This window comes from Labrus bergylta, chromosome 5 (genome assembly GCF_963930695.1).
Source record: "Labrus bergylta chromosome 5, fLabBer1.1, whole genome shotgun sequence".
Lineage (NCBI taxonomy): Eukaryota > Metazoa > Chordata > Actinopteri > Labriformes > Labridae > Labrus > Labrus bergylta.
In genome coordinates, this window is record NC_089199.1 from 14734895 (window position 1) to 14753087 (window position 18193).

Consider the following 18193-nt stretch of genomic DNA (forward strand, 5'->3'; position numbering starts at 1 on the left):
GTACAAAATGAGACAATAAACAATCAAATTAATTAAATCACTAATTTGTTATTGCTTTGTAAAACAGCATGTAAACCTGCTTCATTGCCTTCACACATACACAAACATGATTGTGTTTTTTTTGGACAAAAATGAAATGAAAGATGAACTATAATATATATATATATATTATAGTTCATCTTTCATTTCATTTTTTAACCACAAACTATTTCGACACTAAATGTACAGAGGCCTCTGGCTAGAAAGAGAAACTGGGCCAAAAATTGGGACAGGCTTTTATTTTAAGTCATTAATTACCAGTTAATAGTAAGAACGATGCAGGTCAAAGAGACATGTCCTTTCCTTAAAACCGGAAGAGAGGTCGGATTGAAAATAAAATAATTAATAATCATACATTCGAAGCTTTATCCAAAGTCAACTGGACTTGGTTGAACATCTTGAAAACGTTTCACCTCTCCTCAGAAAGGCTTCTTCAGTCCTACACAAACTGGTGGACAGAGCTAGACATTAAAGCCTCATTAGCATCATCATTAGCATGCTAATGATCAGAGAGGGTTAGCTGAGTGGTTGACCGAGTTTCGCCTGGAGATGTTAACCTTCCTGGTCGTCTGTGGGTCGTTGGGGGTCACATGTCCCAAGGTGGGACTGGGACTGGGTCTTTGTAGATCCGTCCACCAGTTAGTTTAGAACTGAAGAAGCCTTTCGGAGGAGGTGAAACGTCTTCAAAATCTACAACTAGCTTTAGTCCAGTTGCCTTCACATTTACCATGACCTGGAAGCCTGAGAACCTACACAGACAATATTCATCCACACAAGTTTTATGGATTTTAAATGAGTTTAGTAGTTGTTGTTTTTTTTTTTTACAAAGAAGTATCCAGAGGAGCTTTTTCCCCACTAACATCAACAATAAACATCCTGCATGTTCCAGGATTAAAACACTTGTAATTGCTTCATCTCACTAATAACATAAAAAAATTAAAGGATGTAGGAAAAACAACTCTGTGAAACTAAACATCAGCTAACATAAAGATACAAAAGGTTGGACCAAATGAGTTTGTTCAAGCTTTGTTATGGACAAACAAGACTTAATTCATATTAATGTACAATAAACTGAGCGGTTTTTAAACTGTGTTGAACATTGTTGGGAGGATGAAGATGCTCCAAATGAGAAATTAATTCCAAGATATCCACAAAAACAGACGTATTCAATATAAAACATAAACTGTACATAGAACATAAAAAAGACAGTTTTGACAGAACTTTCTGCTTCAGTAGAGAGTTCCTCAAAGAAATCAGTGTTTCTGAAGATGACATTTACTACTTTTTCAGCTGACATCAAGCACGTTCAGTTTTCTTTCAGTGAGTTTGTCTCGAGGCCAGTGGCTGATGTGCAACAAAAAAAAACAGTTTCATTGTTTAACTGTCTGGCATCTCACATTTCCTTTTCATTCACTCTCAGCGTATTTTTGAGTCTTCGGGGATTAACAGCTGATGTCTCAGGATAAAAATAAAGAACACAATGACTGAAAGAGTCCAGAGCTGCATTATGTACATTGTGGGTCAGGATTCGGCTGGCGATGCCGGGGTTGGTGCACCGTTGCGGGTGCGGAGCTGAGACTGGGCGATGTCAGCCAGGGTGGCTCTGGATCTTCTCCAGCAGCATATCTCCATGGTAAACCACCTCCTCCAGACGAGCTGCCGCGTCATGGTTCTCCTCTTCAAGCTGTCTCAGACTGGCCGCCTGGGGAGGGGTCACAGTCGGTCAGATACAGTCACAACGAAGGGTGTCAGAGGTCTTTTTTTTATGCATCAAGAGAATGATAAAATGTATTTGTTATCTTTACATAAATGAAAGACACATATGCACATGGTAAAAGCTTTGATTAATTTCTTACACAACCCATTAATGCATCTTTCTATGTTGTTAAAGCTGAATGATTTTGGATAAGAGGTCCAAAATGTAAAGTCTTAAAGTCAAACAGATGGAAAAACAAGGGAATACACCTGCTTACACTATGATTCACATCAATCAGTGATTCCCTAACACCATCATCATTGTCACCAAAATCATCACTATCATTGAGTGCGTAGATTGAATGGAGTTTGGTAGCTCGTACTTTTTGTTTTATTGCCAAAAATGGCGTTTATAATGTTACATTATAGGTACAAATGTATGAACTATTTCAGAGACTATATCACAAAAACCATTAAATCTTAACTGTGTGGTTAGACTGCATTCTAACTCAATGAGAAATGAATGTAAGCTTTACACACATCACACTGATGAACAGTCCAGGTGAAAGAGCATCACTTCATCAAATTAAAAAGATCGCACAGATTACATAAAAGTCCATCCATATGGTCACATACTGATGAAAATGGGATTTATTTCAAGTCTATGGGTTCTGATATATACACTGTACAACATATTATTGCATTACATTTTTAACTCTGTTGTCCAGCAGGGGTCATCTGATAAACTCTAGTAAATGAAACGTTCTATATATAGGGAGGAATCAACACAGAAATAGATTAAATAGATGCGATGCATCCTCTATCTTTTCACATAAACAATGAGATTAAATTAAAGAGAGCTGATAGAGATCCAACAAACTAAGTAAGTAAAAATAAATGTGTGATAAGTAGTTGTAGTAGTTCAGGGCTGTTTGGAGACTCCTGCTTGCCCTTCAACAACTGCAGTGCCTTTTAAAAATCCACACTTACTTCCAGGAGCCTCATTTATGCATCAATAATGAAAAAACATTTAGGAGTAAGGGAAAATTGATCAATAATGGGTGATCAGTGTTTCCCCTACCATTATATCTTTTTTTTTTATAAAGATTTATTTTTGGGCTTTTTGTGCCTTTATTGTAGAGATAGGATATCAGGGAAATAAGTCATTTAAGGATACCTTTCCGATAGAAAAGGACAGCTGTCATTAAAAGTAACACATGAACACCAAGATTCCGTCAAGTGTTTGTGTCGTCGTGTCGGCATGTCGACCCCCAACGCTGTAAACCTAGGGGAAACACTGGTGACTTTTGAGCTGTCAGTGCAGAACGCAGTTAGCTCCCTCTGCTGACTGAAAGCTAGAAATTCAATCTGGCCCGTGGTGGGCTCTGTGAAGTTGCCTCTCTGTGCTTGTGTCACTCTGACCATAGATGTTACTGCAGGTTCTATTTGGGTCCAGAAGCGCACGAGGAGGTCATAAGATCTAAACTTTAAATAATACAATTTAGATGTTAATATTCAAATTTGAATAGTTGTATTTTTTATGAAAACCACCATAAAATATGATTACCATAGCCTTGATTTCTTATACACACACACACACAATAATATGTATTAAATATTAGATGTAGAAGGATTCTGACAGCTGCTATTCCTCTACATTGCCACATATTTTAAATCCTGCAGTACACACAAACTTTGAGGCAGCACTGCATGCTAGTTTCATTAATTCAATGACTGAATGTGTCTGGACTTGTTTTCTCAGCTGGTCGATCTCACTTAGGGCCTTGTTTTCATCGAGAGCTCATTTGTGATGCTAGCTGCCTCCTCACATGATGTGTCCTCCTCCTCTCCCTCCTCTCATGATGTGTCCTCCTCCTCTCCCTCCTCACATGATGTGTCCTCCTCCTCTCCCTCCTCTCATGATGTGTCCTCCTCCTCTCCCTCCTCACATGATGTGTCCTCCTCCTCTCCCTCCTCACATGATGTGTCCTCCTCCTCTCCCTCCTCTCATGATGTGTCCTCCTCCTCTCCCTCCTCACATGATGTGTCCTCCTCCTCTCCCTCCTCTCCCTCCTCTCATGATGTGTCCTCCTCCTCTCCCTCCTCTCATGATGTGTCCTCCTCCTCTCCCTCCTCACATGATGTGTCCTCCTCCTCTCCCTCCTCTCATGATGTGTCCTCCTCCTCTCCCTCCTCACATGATGTGTCCTCCTCCTCTCCCTCCTCTCATGATGTGTCCTCCTCCTCTCCCTCCTCACATGATGTGTCCTCCTCCTCTCCCTCCTCTCCCTCCTCTCATGATGTGTCCTCCTCCTCTCCCTCCTCTCATGATGTGTCCTCCTCCTCTCCCTCCTCACATGATGTGTCCTCCTCCTCTCCCTCCTCACATGATGTGTCCTCCTCCTCTCCCTCCTCACATGATGTGTCCTCCTCCTCTCCCTCCTCACATGATGTGTCCTCCTCCTCTCCCTCCTCACATGATGTGTCCTCCTCCTCTCCCTCCTCTCATGATGTGTCCTCCTCCTCTCCCTCCTCTCATGATGTGTCCTCCTCCTCTCCCTCCTCACATGATGTGTCCTCCTCCTCTCCCTCCTCTCATGATGTGTCCTCCTCCTCTCCCTCCTCTCATGATGTGTCCTCCTCCTCTCCCTCCTCACATGATGTGTCCTCCTCCTCTCCCTCCTCTCATGATGTGTCCTCCTCCTCTCCCTCCTCACATGATGTGTCCTCCTCCTCTCCCTCCTCTCATGATGTGTCCTCCTCCTCTCCCTCCTCTCATGATGTGTCCTCCTCCTCTCCCTCCTATCATGATGTGTCCTCCTCCTCTCCCTCCTCACATGATGTGTCCTCCTCCTCTCCCTCCTATCATGATGTGTCCTCCTCCTCTCCCTCCTATCATGATGTGTCCTCCTCCTCTCCCTCCTCTCATGATGTGTCCTCCTCCTCTCCCTCCTCACATGATGTGTCCTCCTCCTCTCCCTCCTCACATGATGTGTCCTCCTCCTCTCCCTCCTATCATGATGTGTCCTCCTCCTCTCCCTCCTCTCATGATGTGTCCTCCTCCTCTCCCTCCTCACATGATGTGTCCTCCTCCTCTCCCTCCTCTCATGATGTGTCCTCCTCCTCTCCCTCCTATCATGATGTGTCCTCCTCCTCTCCCTCCTCTCATGATGTGTCCTCCTCCTCTCCCTCCTCACATGATGTGTCCTCCTCCTCTCCCTCCTCTCTGCCTGTCTTCAAAGTGGAAGAGAGAAACTGTTCCACTGAACAAGGCAGGGACTGCTCCCTTCCTCAACAATCTTCTTGCTGTCTCAGATAATTGTATTTACTGGATGCAGTACATAATGGCACACAACAATGTTCGGCTGTACAACTAATAGTCCGTTGAAATGTATAGCTTTTCCCCGACATTACCGGATTTTAGAAGCAGCAGTGAAGCGATCAGAAACCAGAAATTAACCGGATATGATGAGGCTGGCTGAGATTTTACGTCACCACCCCCTTGCAATCGTGTTCCTGTCCGCCGTCTTTTCCGTTGTAACCATAGACTGTAAATATTGGTTGTAACCCCGCCGTCCGTCGCGAGAATCTCCTTGTATCGCCAACTCTCGCGGGATGTTACGTTGTTTCTGTAGCTTTGCTTTGCATTTCGCAAGGGGCTAGTGTTAGCCACTTAAATCCCCTCAAGACTCTTAGCAGCGTAAGATTTTAGTGTTTTATCGACGTTTTCAAACCTCACAACGTTTCGTTTTCTTTTTTAAATCGTAATAGAGGAACGAATAGGAATAGGAATCTCTACTTGTTGCTGCTTGATGGATACTTATTAGCCTGGAGCTAATGTTACAATACATTTATTGTTGTGACTTATTCTCATGTGTTGTTAGAAATATATGTCAAAGTGTAATTCACGTGTTAAAGAATTGCCATCGAAATGCTTTTCTAAATAATTCACTAAATACAAAACTTTCTATTCAGAAAGGATCCTCATGGCATTATGCCTTGTCTCTAGTCATATCTAAAATTAGACATTTTGATTATTCCAATCACAAATAATTGGCGATCAGGAGTGATTCCTTATTAAACCAGCATTATAGAAAGTTTTCTGTACTCCATGTTTTTTGTTTATTCTTCGCCATTAAGTACTTAAAGACATGGAACACCTGAATGCAAACATAGTCCCATAATAAGATTACATATTTACCGATATCTCTCTGATTGCTGACACGACAAGAGTAAACGGAACAAATGTTTCATTACCAAGACAGATAAGAAGATTATCAACCATAAAAGAGCATACATAACTTCTCTAAAGTCATTTTTTCCATTCATCCTGGCAGTTTGAAACAACACCTTTTTCTTTATAGCAGATGACAACCCTCCTTCTTAATACTGAGGCACACTATTGACATTGCGCATGTCTGTCAACTTTCCACTGTCCGGTCAGTTAAGAGAAATACAACAAATAGCATGAATAACAAGTTTTATTGTGTAACGTTGCTGATCATTATTCCTGTATTTTATGAAATGCAATATATGCATTAACATGACAGTGTGCAAAGATATAAAGACATATATTCAAAAATAAATCTTTATTTCCATACATCAGGTTAACAATAACATATTCACTAAATAACCATTGTGTACTTTGCTGCATATTACTATTTCATGTGTGATAGTGGGTTTTAAAGCACAATTTAAGACTGAAACTGAATTGACAAGTTGAAAACATAATCTGTACCACACATAATGAACAAAGAAGCATGCACACACAAAATAAGCTCCACTCAAACAGCCAAAACCCTGCAAGTGGTTTTAGTATAAATTGATATTTACATCAGACAGGAATTTGCCAAGTGTCAAAAGCTCACAGATTTTAACTAACTAGTTAACCTAACTCAGTGTGACAACTGATGTGCTCACTTTGCCCTTTACACTCCAGTGATATATTAAGGCATTGCAGGTTGAGATATAGTTCCATGAAATCTCAGCAGAAGCATTTCCCCATTAAACAATTTTACCATGTTAGACACACATAGGGAGACAACTGGACTGATTACACTACACACCAAACTGTAAAATGCAACCATGTGAGAATTTGAGCAGCTCAACACAATTACTAAAGCAAAAAAATAAAAAATAAAAAGTCATTTGCAAAAACGTTTTTTGCAACACCTTTCAAATTCTCACTGCTGAAATAATCAAACGCCTTGAATTTATGGGACAACACATTTCAGTTCACATCACTACACATACAGGCGTTTTATTGTTACTGAATCTGTAGGCCTCCAATTCAGTCATCAATAAAATAATTTCAGAATGCAAACCATTTAAAAACATTAAACACGTAGGGGAAAAAAAAAAAACCTTTGATAGAAAATGAAACTTTTCTACAGTTAACCCCAATCAAATATACCCTCTATATTAAAACTAGGAAAGCCTTAACGTAGACATTTTCTAAACAAAGTGGTTTTATGCCAGAAGAAACACATTCATTTGAAGTCTTGTGTATGCAAAAAAAGGCATCTATGTCACAGAACAAAGTTGATACACTGGCCGATTATCTAACTTATAATCCTTAAGCATGTTAAACATCTTACTCAGAAGTAAATCTATTTAATGCTGCAAATACACTAGAAAAGCTGTGAGAATACTCTTCTCAAAGCAATACATGATCGACCACTTTTACAAGATTACCTAACTGAACATGGTTTAAGCAAATACTCAAAATGAACATTAACATCATGAAGTGATGTACTGTAGTAACACTTCAGCATTTACTTGTAATGTTAGCAGTATTAATCAATTGCATGCATTGCTAAGACATTTACTGTCAAAACACTGAAAGATACAAATGATTTCATGTCACCCTTTTCTGAGGACATATAAAGCAGTATTAGCCAGCATCATTTGTAGAAGATTCCACATGAAGAATATACATGGACTGTTTCAGACTATATGTGATGAACCATCCGCCTACACCACTGCTTCTATAATATTCCATTAATCCAACAGCTTCTATTTTATAGTCATGCATTCTTGATGTCAATTCAAAAGAAATACTTCATAAAATTTCAACGTAAGTTGCGTCCACAACAAAAGAAAATCACAGACATCTTATGTGCCTTACAGACATTATGGATTTTTACACTTACCAAATGTTACTCTCTGAAACTCAAAAGTCACAATATCCCCATTTCTCCCACGTCAAACATATATACAACCACACACTACAGATCATGCCAATTAATGGATGAGTCTTTGACGTCATAACAATTTACTTTAGGTTGAGTATACTTTATCACACAAGTCTGCAACTCTTAAGCAGAATGTATGCTTTTTCTTATTAGATGTATCTACTTGATTTTTTGACCAAAAAAAGTTTTCAAAAATGTAGATCAAGTGATACCATCTGTCAAACAAAATATATCCATCTGTCTATGTACATATATTACATATTTACACATATATTTGGCTCTATTTCATAATTTACTTTTCTTTAGTTATTTTGGTGATCTTGGGGGAATGTTCTGTTCTTTGCCACTGCGTCTGGCTCCTCGCTGTGGAGAAAAGTGTTTGCCAGTATTAAGGCCTCTTTGATGCTCCCGAAGCTTCTTTCCTGCATCCCCAGCTCTGTATTGGCCATTCGCTCCAGCAAAAGAGCGCAACGGCTGACGAGGAGGACAGCCATGTCTGGATTTCTCTTGTTTGTCTGCAGTGCGCCTGGAGTTAGGTCGAACCTCCTCAGCCCTGTTGACCTTGAGCTCTTGGAGCGGTTGGCTGTCTGAAGAGGCTGGAGGAGAGGGAGACGGTGCTGGTGCCAGTTGTGGGTCCTTAGCCATCCTCTGGCACACCTCTGCATAGCTGAGCTTCCTTGAGCCCTGGTTGGAGAGGTAAAAAACAAGATTTAAAACCAATGAAATTATTAAGGAAAAGGTTAATTAGCAAACATGTGCTTAACAGAACAGCTCTGTCCAAGGCCGCCCAAAATTATATGACATGTACAACAAGGCACAGTCTGAGGTGACCTTGAAATGACCTATGTAAGAAAAGGGAACATTGAGATGATGTCGCTTTGAGCGTAAGTGGCTTTCCAGATGAGAAGACCGGTCTTACCAGCTCTGACGTAGGAGTGGGGGGAGATAGAGAAGGTGCATCTGTAGAAACAGACTGGCTGCAGGTGGAGGGGGCATGTTCAAAGGTTGGAGAGGGACTCTGTGAGGACAAGGAGATTTTCCTCTCTGGAACAGGCGGTTCAGCTTTATCCTCTTCCTTTGCTGATGGACAGACACTAAACATACACAAATTTAAAGATAGGTTATTTTCCATCCATCTGTCTGTAATTTTCACATTTTAAAATCCTGAAAAAAATACTTTACCTTTGAACCAATGATGTCACCTCTGTGTGTGGGATCACAGGAGCATCCGCGCTAACAACGTCGGCTTTTCTCACATCATCCTCTGCGATGTTTGTGTGGCTGGTGTCATTAACTTCTTGGCTGACTGACTAAAACACAACATTTTTAAATAAGAATTAACATTTATAGAATTCTGACAAATGGTGCTCATAAAGGAATGCCAAGAGTATAAGATATTTAAGAGAACAAGATATGTACCTTGTTGGTAACCTTAAGGCCACGCACAACATCAGACAGGCGCATCTCTGGTGTAGTTTCTTCCCGCATACCGACCACAGATCCCGGTAAAGGTGGAAAGCTGGAAGCTTCCAGGTCAAACTTAGGTGGGGGGGGTACCTTGGCCTCCATCAAAGGGACAGGCTTCTGTAAGTTTAAATTCAGTTTAAGTCAAGCTAAGAAACACAATGTGGAGAAAAAATATTTTAATAAAAAATTGTTTTTGTGAAAAAATTGTTTTTGTGAAAACAAGCTTTTGGACAAATCTGTAAAAGAAAAGAATCTGCTGACCACGCCATGTTCATCTTCTCGTTTCCTCCTCATGCCTCTCTGGCTGCCTCTCCTACAATAAGAAAGAATATTTATGTTAGTTAAAAAATACATTTCCTGTCCACAGCAGAACAAACGAAAAATGTTCACTGATTAAGCATAAGCCATACTTATTTTGTTCAACTCTATTAAAAGCATATATAGACAGGATATGTTCACTTACCTCCCCCGTCCAGCCCAACTGAGATATCCAGTGTGAATAGTGGCCTGTGCAGGACTGTCTTTAACACTGAAGGATGGCAGAGAGCCTACTGAAGAGGTGCCAGTTGTTGTCCCAGATGTCAGGAGGGGTTGTGGACTTAAGTGACCAGACAGACCATCCATGTGGGTCCCCGGAGTCAATGAAGAGGGCACATCTCCAGGCCAAGGATGACTCTTGACATGGTTTCTGCACATATAAGGACACACGTTTCTAAAGTGAAATTTGCCTTGGAAAAAGCACCATGTTCTTCTTTAGGGATTGGCAAGCACAATCTTTTTTTTTTTTTTTTTTTTTTTTTTTTAAACAAGCAGATGGTGGGTGTAACAGACTGTGAAAAGGTTTCTCTTTAGTTAACCAGAGTGGGACTCCACCAACGTGATTTAAGCCAATAAAATCTAATAACGAACCAGTGATAAATACACTTCTCACAATGTAAAATCTCTCAGACAGTTTGTTTGTTTCAGAAATGACTAAGTACTTAGTATCCTAGTGTTTCTGTTTAAAGAAAAGAATGCAGTCTAGGTTGTGTTAGCAGTGGCTAATTTGTGTCTGTGCTTCCTTGTCACTGCCATTTAGATCTATACACAACATTTATTAGGGCCCGAAGCACTGATAAGTGCATAGGACCCTATTGGAACCTTGTTGCAAAAATTGTTCTGTCTTGCCCAAAATGAGTCGCATTTTGCACTGCTTGAACATGCCCTAAAACTCACCAAACTTGGCACGGTCATCAGATCTGGTGAAAAATTTGATATTTTGGTGGTTTCGTACACGACTTTCACAAAATGGCTCAATGGCGCCTCCTTTTGATTAGTATGAATAGGTGTTTTTGCTTACGTTCACGAAAATTTCAGCACATGTTAAGCATGCCGAGACCTACAAAAAAGTCAGTGGTAGTCATTGCCTAAAGTCAGCAGGTCAAAAAAGGCAATATTTTCTCAGTTTAAAGGGTACCTGTTTGAAAGCATCTGCCTGAGAGCGTTTATCTGATCAATTCAAATTTGGTATCAAATGAAAGTAGATATGTTGAAGAATAAAGTTGTGCCCTAACCACAAGGTTTCGAAATAAGACGTGGCGTGACGTCAAATTTCGATGTTGTTTTTGGCATCGCGCCGAAAACAGTAAATGCATATAACTCTACTATGCAGTGTTCAATCATCACCAAAAAAATTCATGCATGACAAGGAGCCTGCCATGAACACATCCATGGTGGATGATTAGTCACAGCGCCACCTGTTGACAACAGGAAATCACTACCTCTGAGCACTATTTCCTTTGCACTAGCCATTGCTACACAGTTGCATATATCTCCCTCAAAATCACTGTTGACCATCCAAAGACCTTGGGCCATACGACCTTCAAAGTTCAAAGGCCTACGTCAAAAAGCTGTTCCCTTACGGATTCTCTGAATCTCATAGCGTCGCCTTTTTGAACTTGCCAGTACTACGACTTAAAAAAATTAAATAAAAAAATTGAACCGCATGGCCTGCTGCTTAGCCAAATCCTGCTGCTGCACTCCTGTGGTAGCGACACACCCTGCCATGCACAGGGGTGCAAGGGCCCTTCATCACCGCTTGCGGTTTTAATCTGTGATTGTACCTCAAGGAGGGAAGTAGGCATATTCACCCTGAATACAAAGTCCACCCCCATAGAAATCAATGTTTGCTCTGTTAGTAACCTTATGGTGTTTTAAAGTATTCAGGTAGACATGTCATATAACTGAATATACTTACATTTTTTATTTCATGCATCTTGAGTAGTTAATTTTTACGAAGAAAATGTGCGTGTATTTTGTAATGAAAATTGGTAGGTTCATCCATTTCAAACAAACCCAAACTATGTTTATGGATCAATTTCAACTTTCATGTCTTAAACACCATTCCATCACACACCAGTCTCTGTAAATTTTGTCAAGACAGTAAGAAACAACTTACACACATCCCTAACATGTGCTCCAAATGAGATGTACATTTCATGAAACTATGTTCAGTAAGAAATTGTTTTTGTGTCATGACTTGTTCTTACCGGTTTCTGCTCAAGGGTCGCTGAGTGTTCATGGAGCTCGAGTTTGCTTTGTAATTTCCAACACCGCCGAGACCGTTGATGAATCCACTGTGAGGGAAAGGTGCCTATGTAACAACAGGAGAGGGAAAATAAATTAAAGGGTGTGTCACTTCCAAGATCTGTCTGGTGCAATACATCTGTAATCACAATAGCACTTCAACTGCAATAGAAACTGTTGTGACCACATGAAACTGTTACAGCTGTGTAAAGCTGAAAAGTGGTACTTTGACCATGAAATTAATTATCTCCTTTCAAAAAGTCATTTTGAACAACAAATTCAGGTTCTTACCAGTGGTGTTTCAAAGTAAGGCATGATTGGAGGGTTCCAGGAGGGTGACACTACAGGGTAAACAGGGTACTGCTGCTGAGGGCTGTAACACTGCTGCATGTACACTGGGGAGCCATACTGAGCCTGTGGTTGGGCATGCTGACTGTACGTAGAAGAGTCCACACTGCGGTAGCCGTTTTTACCAAAAAATGTGTTGATAGCCTTAATTCGGGCCTGTAGGGAGAGAAAAGAGAAAGAGGATCAGGTACATTTGCTGGTAGTGAAGATGACACAACCTGCATCTGATGAGGAGCACTCTTGCTCTGTGCATCATCTTCTAGTCCCCTCAGATCTCATAATCTCACGGTCATTAGGCCATTAAACACTGCACTGACTAGGGGAAAGAAGGGGGAGAGAGTGGGGTAGGGAGTAGAACAGGAAGAATTATGAAGGATGAGGAGAGGGGAGAGGCAGAGATTAAAGAGCTACAAATGAACAGTTCCTCTCAGCCAGCCACAGTGCCTATGGGTCCTTCCAAGCGCGATACTGATCATCACTGGGGTTTAAGCATCACAGCCTTATTTGAATTATCACAAAATAAAGCACAGGTCAAACAGTCCAGCGGAAAAAGGAACTGAAATGCTAAAAGGCAAACGTCACATTGTGATAAGATGCACACACAAACACCTTATGAAGTCTCTGTACACACAAATCTCTAAGGTCACTCTCCCGAGGCTAAGGCTTAGCTAAACAGCCCAGAGGTAGGGATATAACGGCTGACAACACAACTGTTCTTGCATAACACAAGGCTTGTTGGGTTCCATAACACTCTTTAAACTACTGTAGGTCCAATAATAAGCAGTAATCCAGCCAGAGACAAATGGACAAAAGAAAGAACTCACCATGATTGGCTTTCCCTGAAACATTTTCACTTCTTCTCTTAGATATCTGTAAGCCTGAGGAGCAAGAAAGAAAAAAAAAAATAGTACTGTAAATTAGAGGTGGAAAAAAATATTAAGATTCTTCTCTTCAAAGATTTTAAATCAATTCATAACTTCCAAAAATCTATATATTTTTTGGGGGGCTAATCAGTCACTCCCTGTTAAGTGCTAAAGCTAGCTCTTTAAAGAATACCAAATAGAGCAACAAGAAATTCAGCCAGTCTAACAGATGACTGGAGTAGATCCTGAAGTATGTACTTATCAATAAATAGACTTTGAATCCATGGATCAATGAATCCAGAATCGTTTTGAATGGAATATAGATTCTGAATCGAATCGTGAGACACCCAAAGATTCCCAGCCCTACTGTAAATGTTGCTTTATTTAAATCTAAAATAACAATGAGCAGTAATTCTTACAATCCTCTATAACATGTATACAAGACTAGATAAAATACAGTGAGCAGGCTGTTGTATGGAGGACTCAAAAGAAAATGACAAATCATTCTGACAACTAGTTATTTTGTACCTTGTTTATGTAGATAACAAAATATTCAAGGCTAAGATATAGTTATGCATGACTTCTCTTACGGTAGTTTTAAACAGCAAGGTGGTCAAAAATTAGACCATGTGGTTAAACGTACCTGTAGTGCATCCATGTCTGACTGAAATGTTATGTACCAGTTGCTGTTGTGAGCAAACTCAGCACTTAACACTTTTGGACAATGCTCACTCTTAAAAAGAGCCTCCACTTCCTGTGAAAGATACGCAAAGCACTTATTAGACATTAGTCTAACACAATGATCTCACAAAACATCAACTCTTACACCACAGCAGGCTCTGATAGTGCTTATTGACACCTCATTATCTCAATCTTATTCCAATTTTAAAAAGCGTCAATGTGGAGCAGTATCCAGTTGTCCCCCATGCAATGTTGAATGCTCCTTACCTCAACTGGTGTAGTCTCTGGTACCTCTCTCAGAATAATGATGGAGCGACTGTGGTTTGGCCGAACCTTCTCTCCAGTTTCATCAACTTGCACCATGGGGGAGGCTATAACAAAGACATCATAAAGAGACCTGTTTTATCACCAACTGGAAAGCTGCTCATGTGTAGGATTTAGGATTATGTTTATTCCAGGTTTTATATTCAACCAAAAACAGTTATCAGCCTCACTGCTTTAAAACTGAAAAATCCCCCCCCAAAATAAATAATATACGGTATATATATATTTTTAAAGGCAGCAGACAGTGCTTCAGGTTTAAACAAGATATTTCATAGTACATTAAATGACATCAGCCAACATAAGCTTTTAAACACTTCTAGCTGAAACAAATGTAAGAAAGACAGTGACATGTATTCTGTAAGTGAGCTAAACTTTCAGTGAATCTGCAAGCATTTCTCATAAATATAGGCAGTTACTGAATCACTTGTACCTCGCAGTATATCCAGAATGAGGTCCATGTCAGTGGTTAGAGCTTTGATGTCTTCCATGCAAGCAATGGTCCAGATGGGAACAAACTGATCGCTGTCCATCTGCGATATCAGGTACAGGTCCTTAGTCAGGTTCTCTCTGCAAATACCAAAACACTGGATTAGAGAAAACCCCGGATTAGAGAAAACCCCGAACAAAATGAATGAGCTCCCACTTTTCGGCCAACTTAGTAGTGATAAAGCTGGCAGAAAGAGTCCGCTCCTAACTTGATCTCAACATACACCACTTAAAGTAGTTTAAAACTGTCCTATCAACAGGGATGTTACCGATCCCTTCATTGCTTCAACTGTGAATTCAGACAGAAATTTGAAGTGTGATGCTGTCTATTACATTATAAATAACTGAAAGTTTTATTAATGTATGCACACATATGTATACATACACCAATCCAAATATAGAAAATAAAATCTATCCATTGTTTTGATTTTTTTTTTTTTTTTTTACACTACACTACTCACCTAGAAAAGCAGAACTCAAGCCGTTTTTTCAATGACTCTCGTAGGCTCTCCTCAGACATTGGTTGTTCCACCAAAACATCACCATCCATTGCTGGATTGCATTGTGAGTCTAGGACTAAATAGCTCAGATCAGCATTGTCAATGCAATTCACAATGCCCTCTGCTGGTACATGGGCAAAGTCAGCAGTGCTGTCAGGATATTCAGTGTCATGTCCTTTTACCCCTGAGGAGGGGATGTCTGAGTCACCTAAGATAAGAAGGGAAAGCAGAAAGAAAACAATTGTTAAATAACAATCATATTTAGACAGCATCATCTAATGCTCTGAACAAGCATTTCTTGTATAAGCCTTGCTGCACAACACTAAGGACAAGAGCTTAGATGTTGTCAAATACAAAGTATCAGTGATATTAAGTATCAGTAAAAAAAAAAAAAAAAAAGTTGTATCAGTGTAGCAGGGACAGGGTCTGCTCTACATTATGCCTTGGGGAGGATATAATCCAAGACGTACACAGAAATTAAGCAACTCTTACCTCCAGTCATCTCAACAGGATGGGAGTCCGTCAACTGCAAAGGAGAGTCCTCTGTCACCTCTGGGATGTCACTCTGGTGGGCAGGGATCTCCTGCCACACTTTGGCATTGGGGTTCAAACCTGTTCCCTTGGTGGTTACCTGCATAGTTTTAAGAAAACGCTGAGTTACTGAATAGTAGTGTATGAACTTTACAGTTTGTTTGAAAAACAATAGTGAAACACAAAACAGCAAGAAAGCAGTGCATCAATCACAGTCCTGTTTTTAAAATGGTAGGACTATACACAATAAGATTTAAGAAGCAATTGGTATTTAATAGAGGAGAAAAATTATGTAGCATTAATTTGTAACTGTTCCAGTGGGCAGCCCACCCAGGTATACCTGTAGCTCTGGACCATTTTTGTTGTGTGTCATGAAATCTTTACCTGACATTGATCTAGTGGCAGTGATGACAGACAAGCATTAAAATACAGAAGTAACTAATATTCTTCTGATGGTCTTGATTTATTTGAAATGTCACTTACAGAAATCAGTATTCATTTCAGTCTAGGTATGTACAAGATAAAAACGTACTACAGTTAAAACACTCATGATCTAGCTCGCTGGGTTTACAAGCCTTTAACTTCAGTCTCTTCAATTGCTTCCATTGGGTTTTTACATTATTCCAGGAGGGGAAATAAAGGTTTGAGAAACAGGCGTCTCACACACATACACACATGCACAAACAGGACCTATGAAAATGCATTAATGGAGACACGTCAAGAGCTTGTTTGCGTTTGGTGCCTTGCTCAAGGGCACCTGCCAGTACTCAGGCGGTGACCTGGCACCTCTGCAGCAACAACCAGACTTTCATAATTCCGCACCGGGACTTCACCCCGGTTCCCAACCAAAGTCCTTACAGAGTGAGCTGCTGTCACCTAACCCCGCCCGTCTAAAGACCACATGTCTCCGTAAGAGGCGCAAGTCCGCCGTCGAGCCGCAGCATGACTAAAACAAGGCATTTTGACCTGCAAACCCTCGTGTGTGCCTCCGTATCGATCGATGCTTATCAATTAAATGTATCAAAATCTTGTGCTTTTGGGTACAACCTTTCTGCCAACCATAATTCGGTCTTAATCCAGCGGCTGGGTTTGCAGTGAGCCCGAGCAGCGTCATTTTGGGGGTCGGGAATAAAGAGCACATGGCAAACTTAAATAATCATATATCGTTAGCCAAGTCCAATTCGATAGACAATTAAAGGGTGATTTTGGTTAATATCACATTAAATCGTTCTAGACATTATTTAATTGTGAAAGTTGACGTTTCCGTGGCGCTCTGCCATCATGACCTTTATCAAGGAACTCTTAGCCGGATGGCTACAGCTGTGTGAGGGCTAACACTTTGATCACGTGTAGTAGTTACAACCAGGCAGCGTTTTATATAGTTTTATTATCTTGAAAATGTTATTACAGCAATATGTTACAAACGTATCCAGGCCATTAAGCTTGTACGTGTTGGCTAAGTACTAAGGTTTAACGAGTCACTGTCTATCATGCTAAAACAAACGACTCCAGAAATACCTGCCTCAAGCTAACTAGCTTAAGTTTACTAGCGGACCAGTTAGAACCGGCCTCTCTTTACCATATCCTATTTGTTTTCATGCTTTAAAAAGAAAAAAAAAGAGGTTCTCCAAAGCAACTCTCCGGGTGATTACAAAACTCGCAGTTCGGCGCATAAACGCCAACTAACAAGTGTATAAAGTTACCACAAACAGCGTGGTCAGGATTTCAAGACTGCAGGAGTCAAGCAGTGAGGAAGGACGCAAACAGGTTGCCGCATGTCGTGCCCCTTCCCAGGCCCCAAAAACTCACCATGCTGCCTCGATCCTCGCTTCTCAAGTCCCAGGAAATTTAAACGGACTGCAAGGTGAATCGTCCTGCGAATAAATTAACTCTAATGATATAGTAGCAGAAGTCGTGTCCTCTCGTTGGGTTTCTCCGCTGAACGACTGTCTCCACGGTAACGTAATTCTCAGACGGCCGAACGTGCTCCAACAACTAACCGTGTATGTTCCCGCGGACCACAATTTAAAAAACAAAAAAAATAAACGCCGTTTAATTTGTCACATTAGCGACTATTTCCTATTTGTCGAAATGTGCTCCTCTGCTCAAGTCCTCATTCCGCAGTTCAGCTTCGAGGCACCGCTCATCCAGCATGTGACAGCTGCGTCCTCTGTCTGTAACCGTCTGCTCTCCGCCTCCACGGCAACAACAACGCGACCAGCACAACGTAACAAGCAGCCACTGTGAGAGCTCTCCTAGGGGACACTTACAGGTCGACATTTCTTGACCTTTTTTTTTTTTTTTTAAACACCTATGCACAAGCCATTGATCTCTTCCATAAACGATGTATTGTACAGCTCATTGCAGATAAACTGAGTGACTAGTTTCTGCACATTGTTAGGCATTATTCCCATACAGCGTGGATATGCAATGAAATGACCCCACGCATAATACACAGGGCCAATATAACCTGATAGGAAGCACCCAGGACAAGCTGTGA

At 40.6% G+C, this 18193-nt stretch overlaps 1 protein-coding gene across 2 annotated transcripts; it reads right to left on the reverse strand.

Moving 5' to 3' along the window:
• Positions 1–6308: 6308 nt before the first annotated feature.
• On the reverse strand, positions 6309–17891 carry larp4ab (La ribonucleoprotein 4Ab). 2 transcript variants are annotated; one of them, XM_020645145.3, is made up of 15 exons: positions 17503–17891; positions 15655–15793; positions 15124–15370; positions 14607–14743; positions 14120–14223; positions 13815–13925; positions 13133–13186; positions 12252–12464; positions 11924–12027; positions 9859–10083; positions 9657–9708; positions 9348–9512; positions 9111–9238; positions 8848–9022; positions 6309–8612 (listed from the first exon to the last, which is right to left on the reverse strand). In XM_020645145.3, exons 1-15 carry the CDS (start codon positions 17503–17505, stop codon positions 8235–8237), a joined length of 2235 nt encoding a protein of 744 aa, XP_020500801.2. In that variant the 5' UTR covers positions 17506–17891; the 3' UTR covers positions 6309–8234. The 2 variants fall into 2 exon arrangements, with proteins under 2 accessions (XP_020500801.2, XP_065811015.1); XM_065954943.1 differs by lacking the exon at positions 17503–17891 and having other exon boundaries at positions 15655–15799.
• Between the last annotated feature and the right edge of the window lie 302 nt (positions 17892–18193).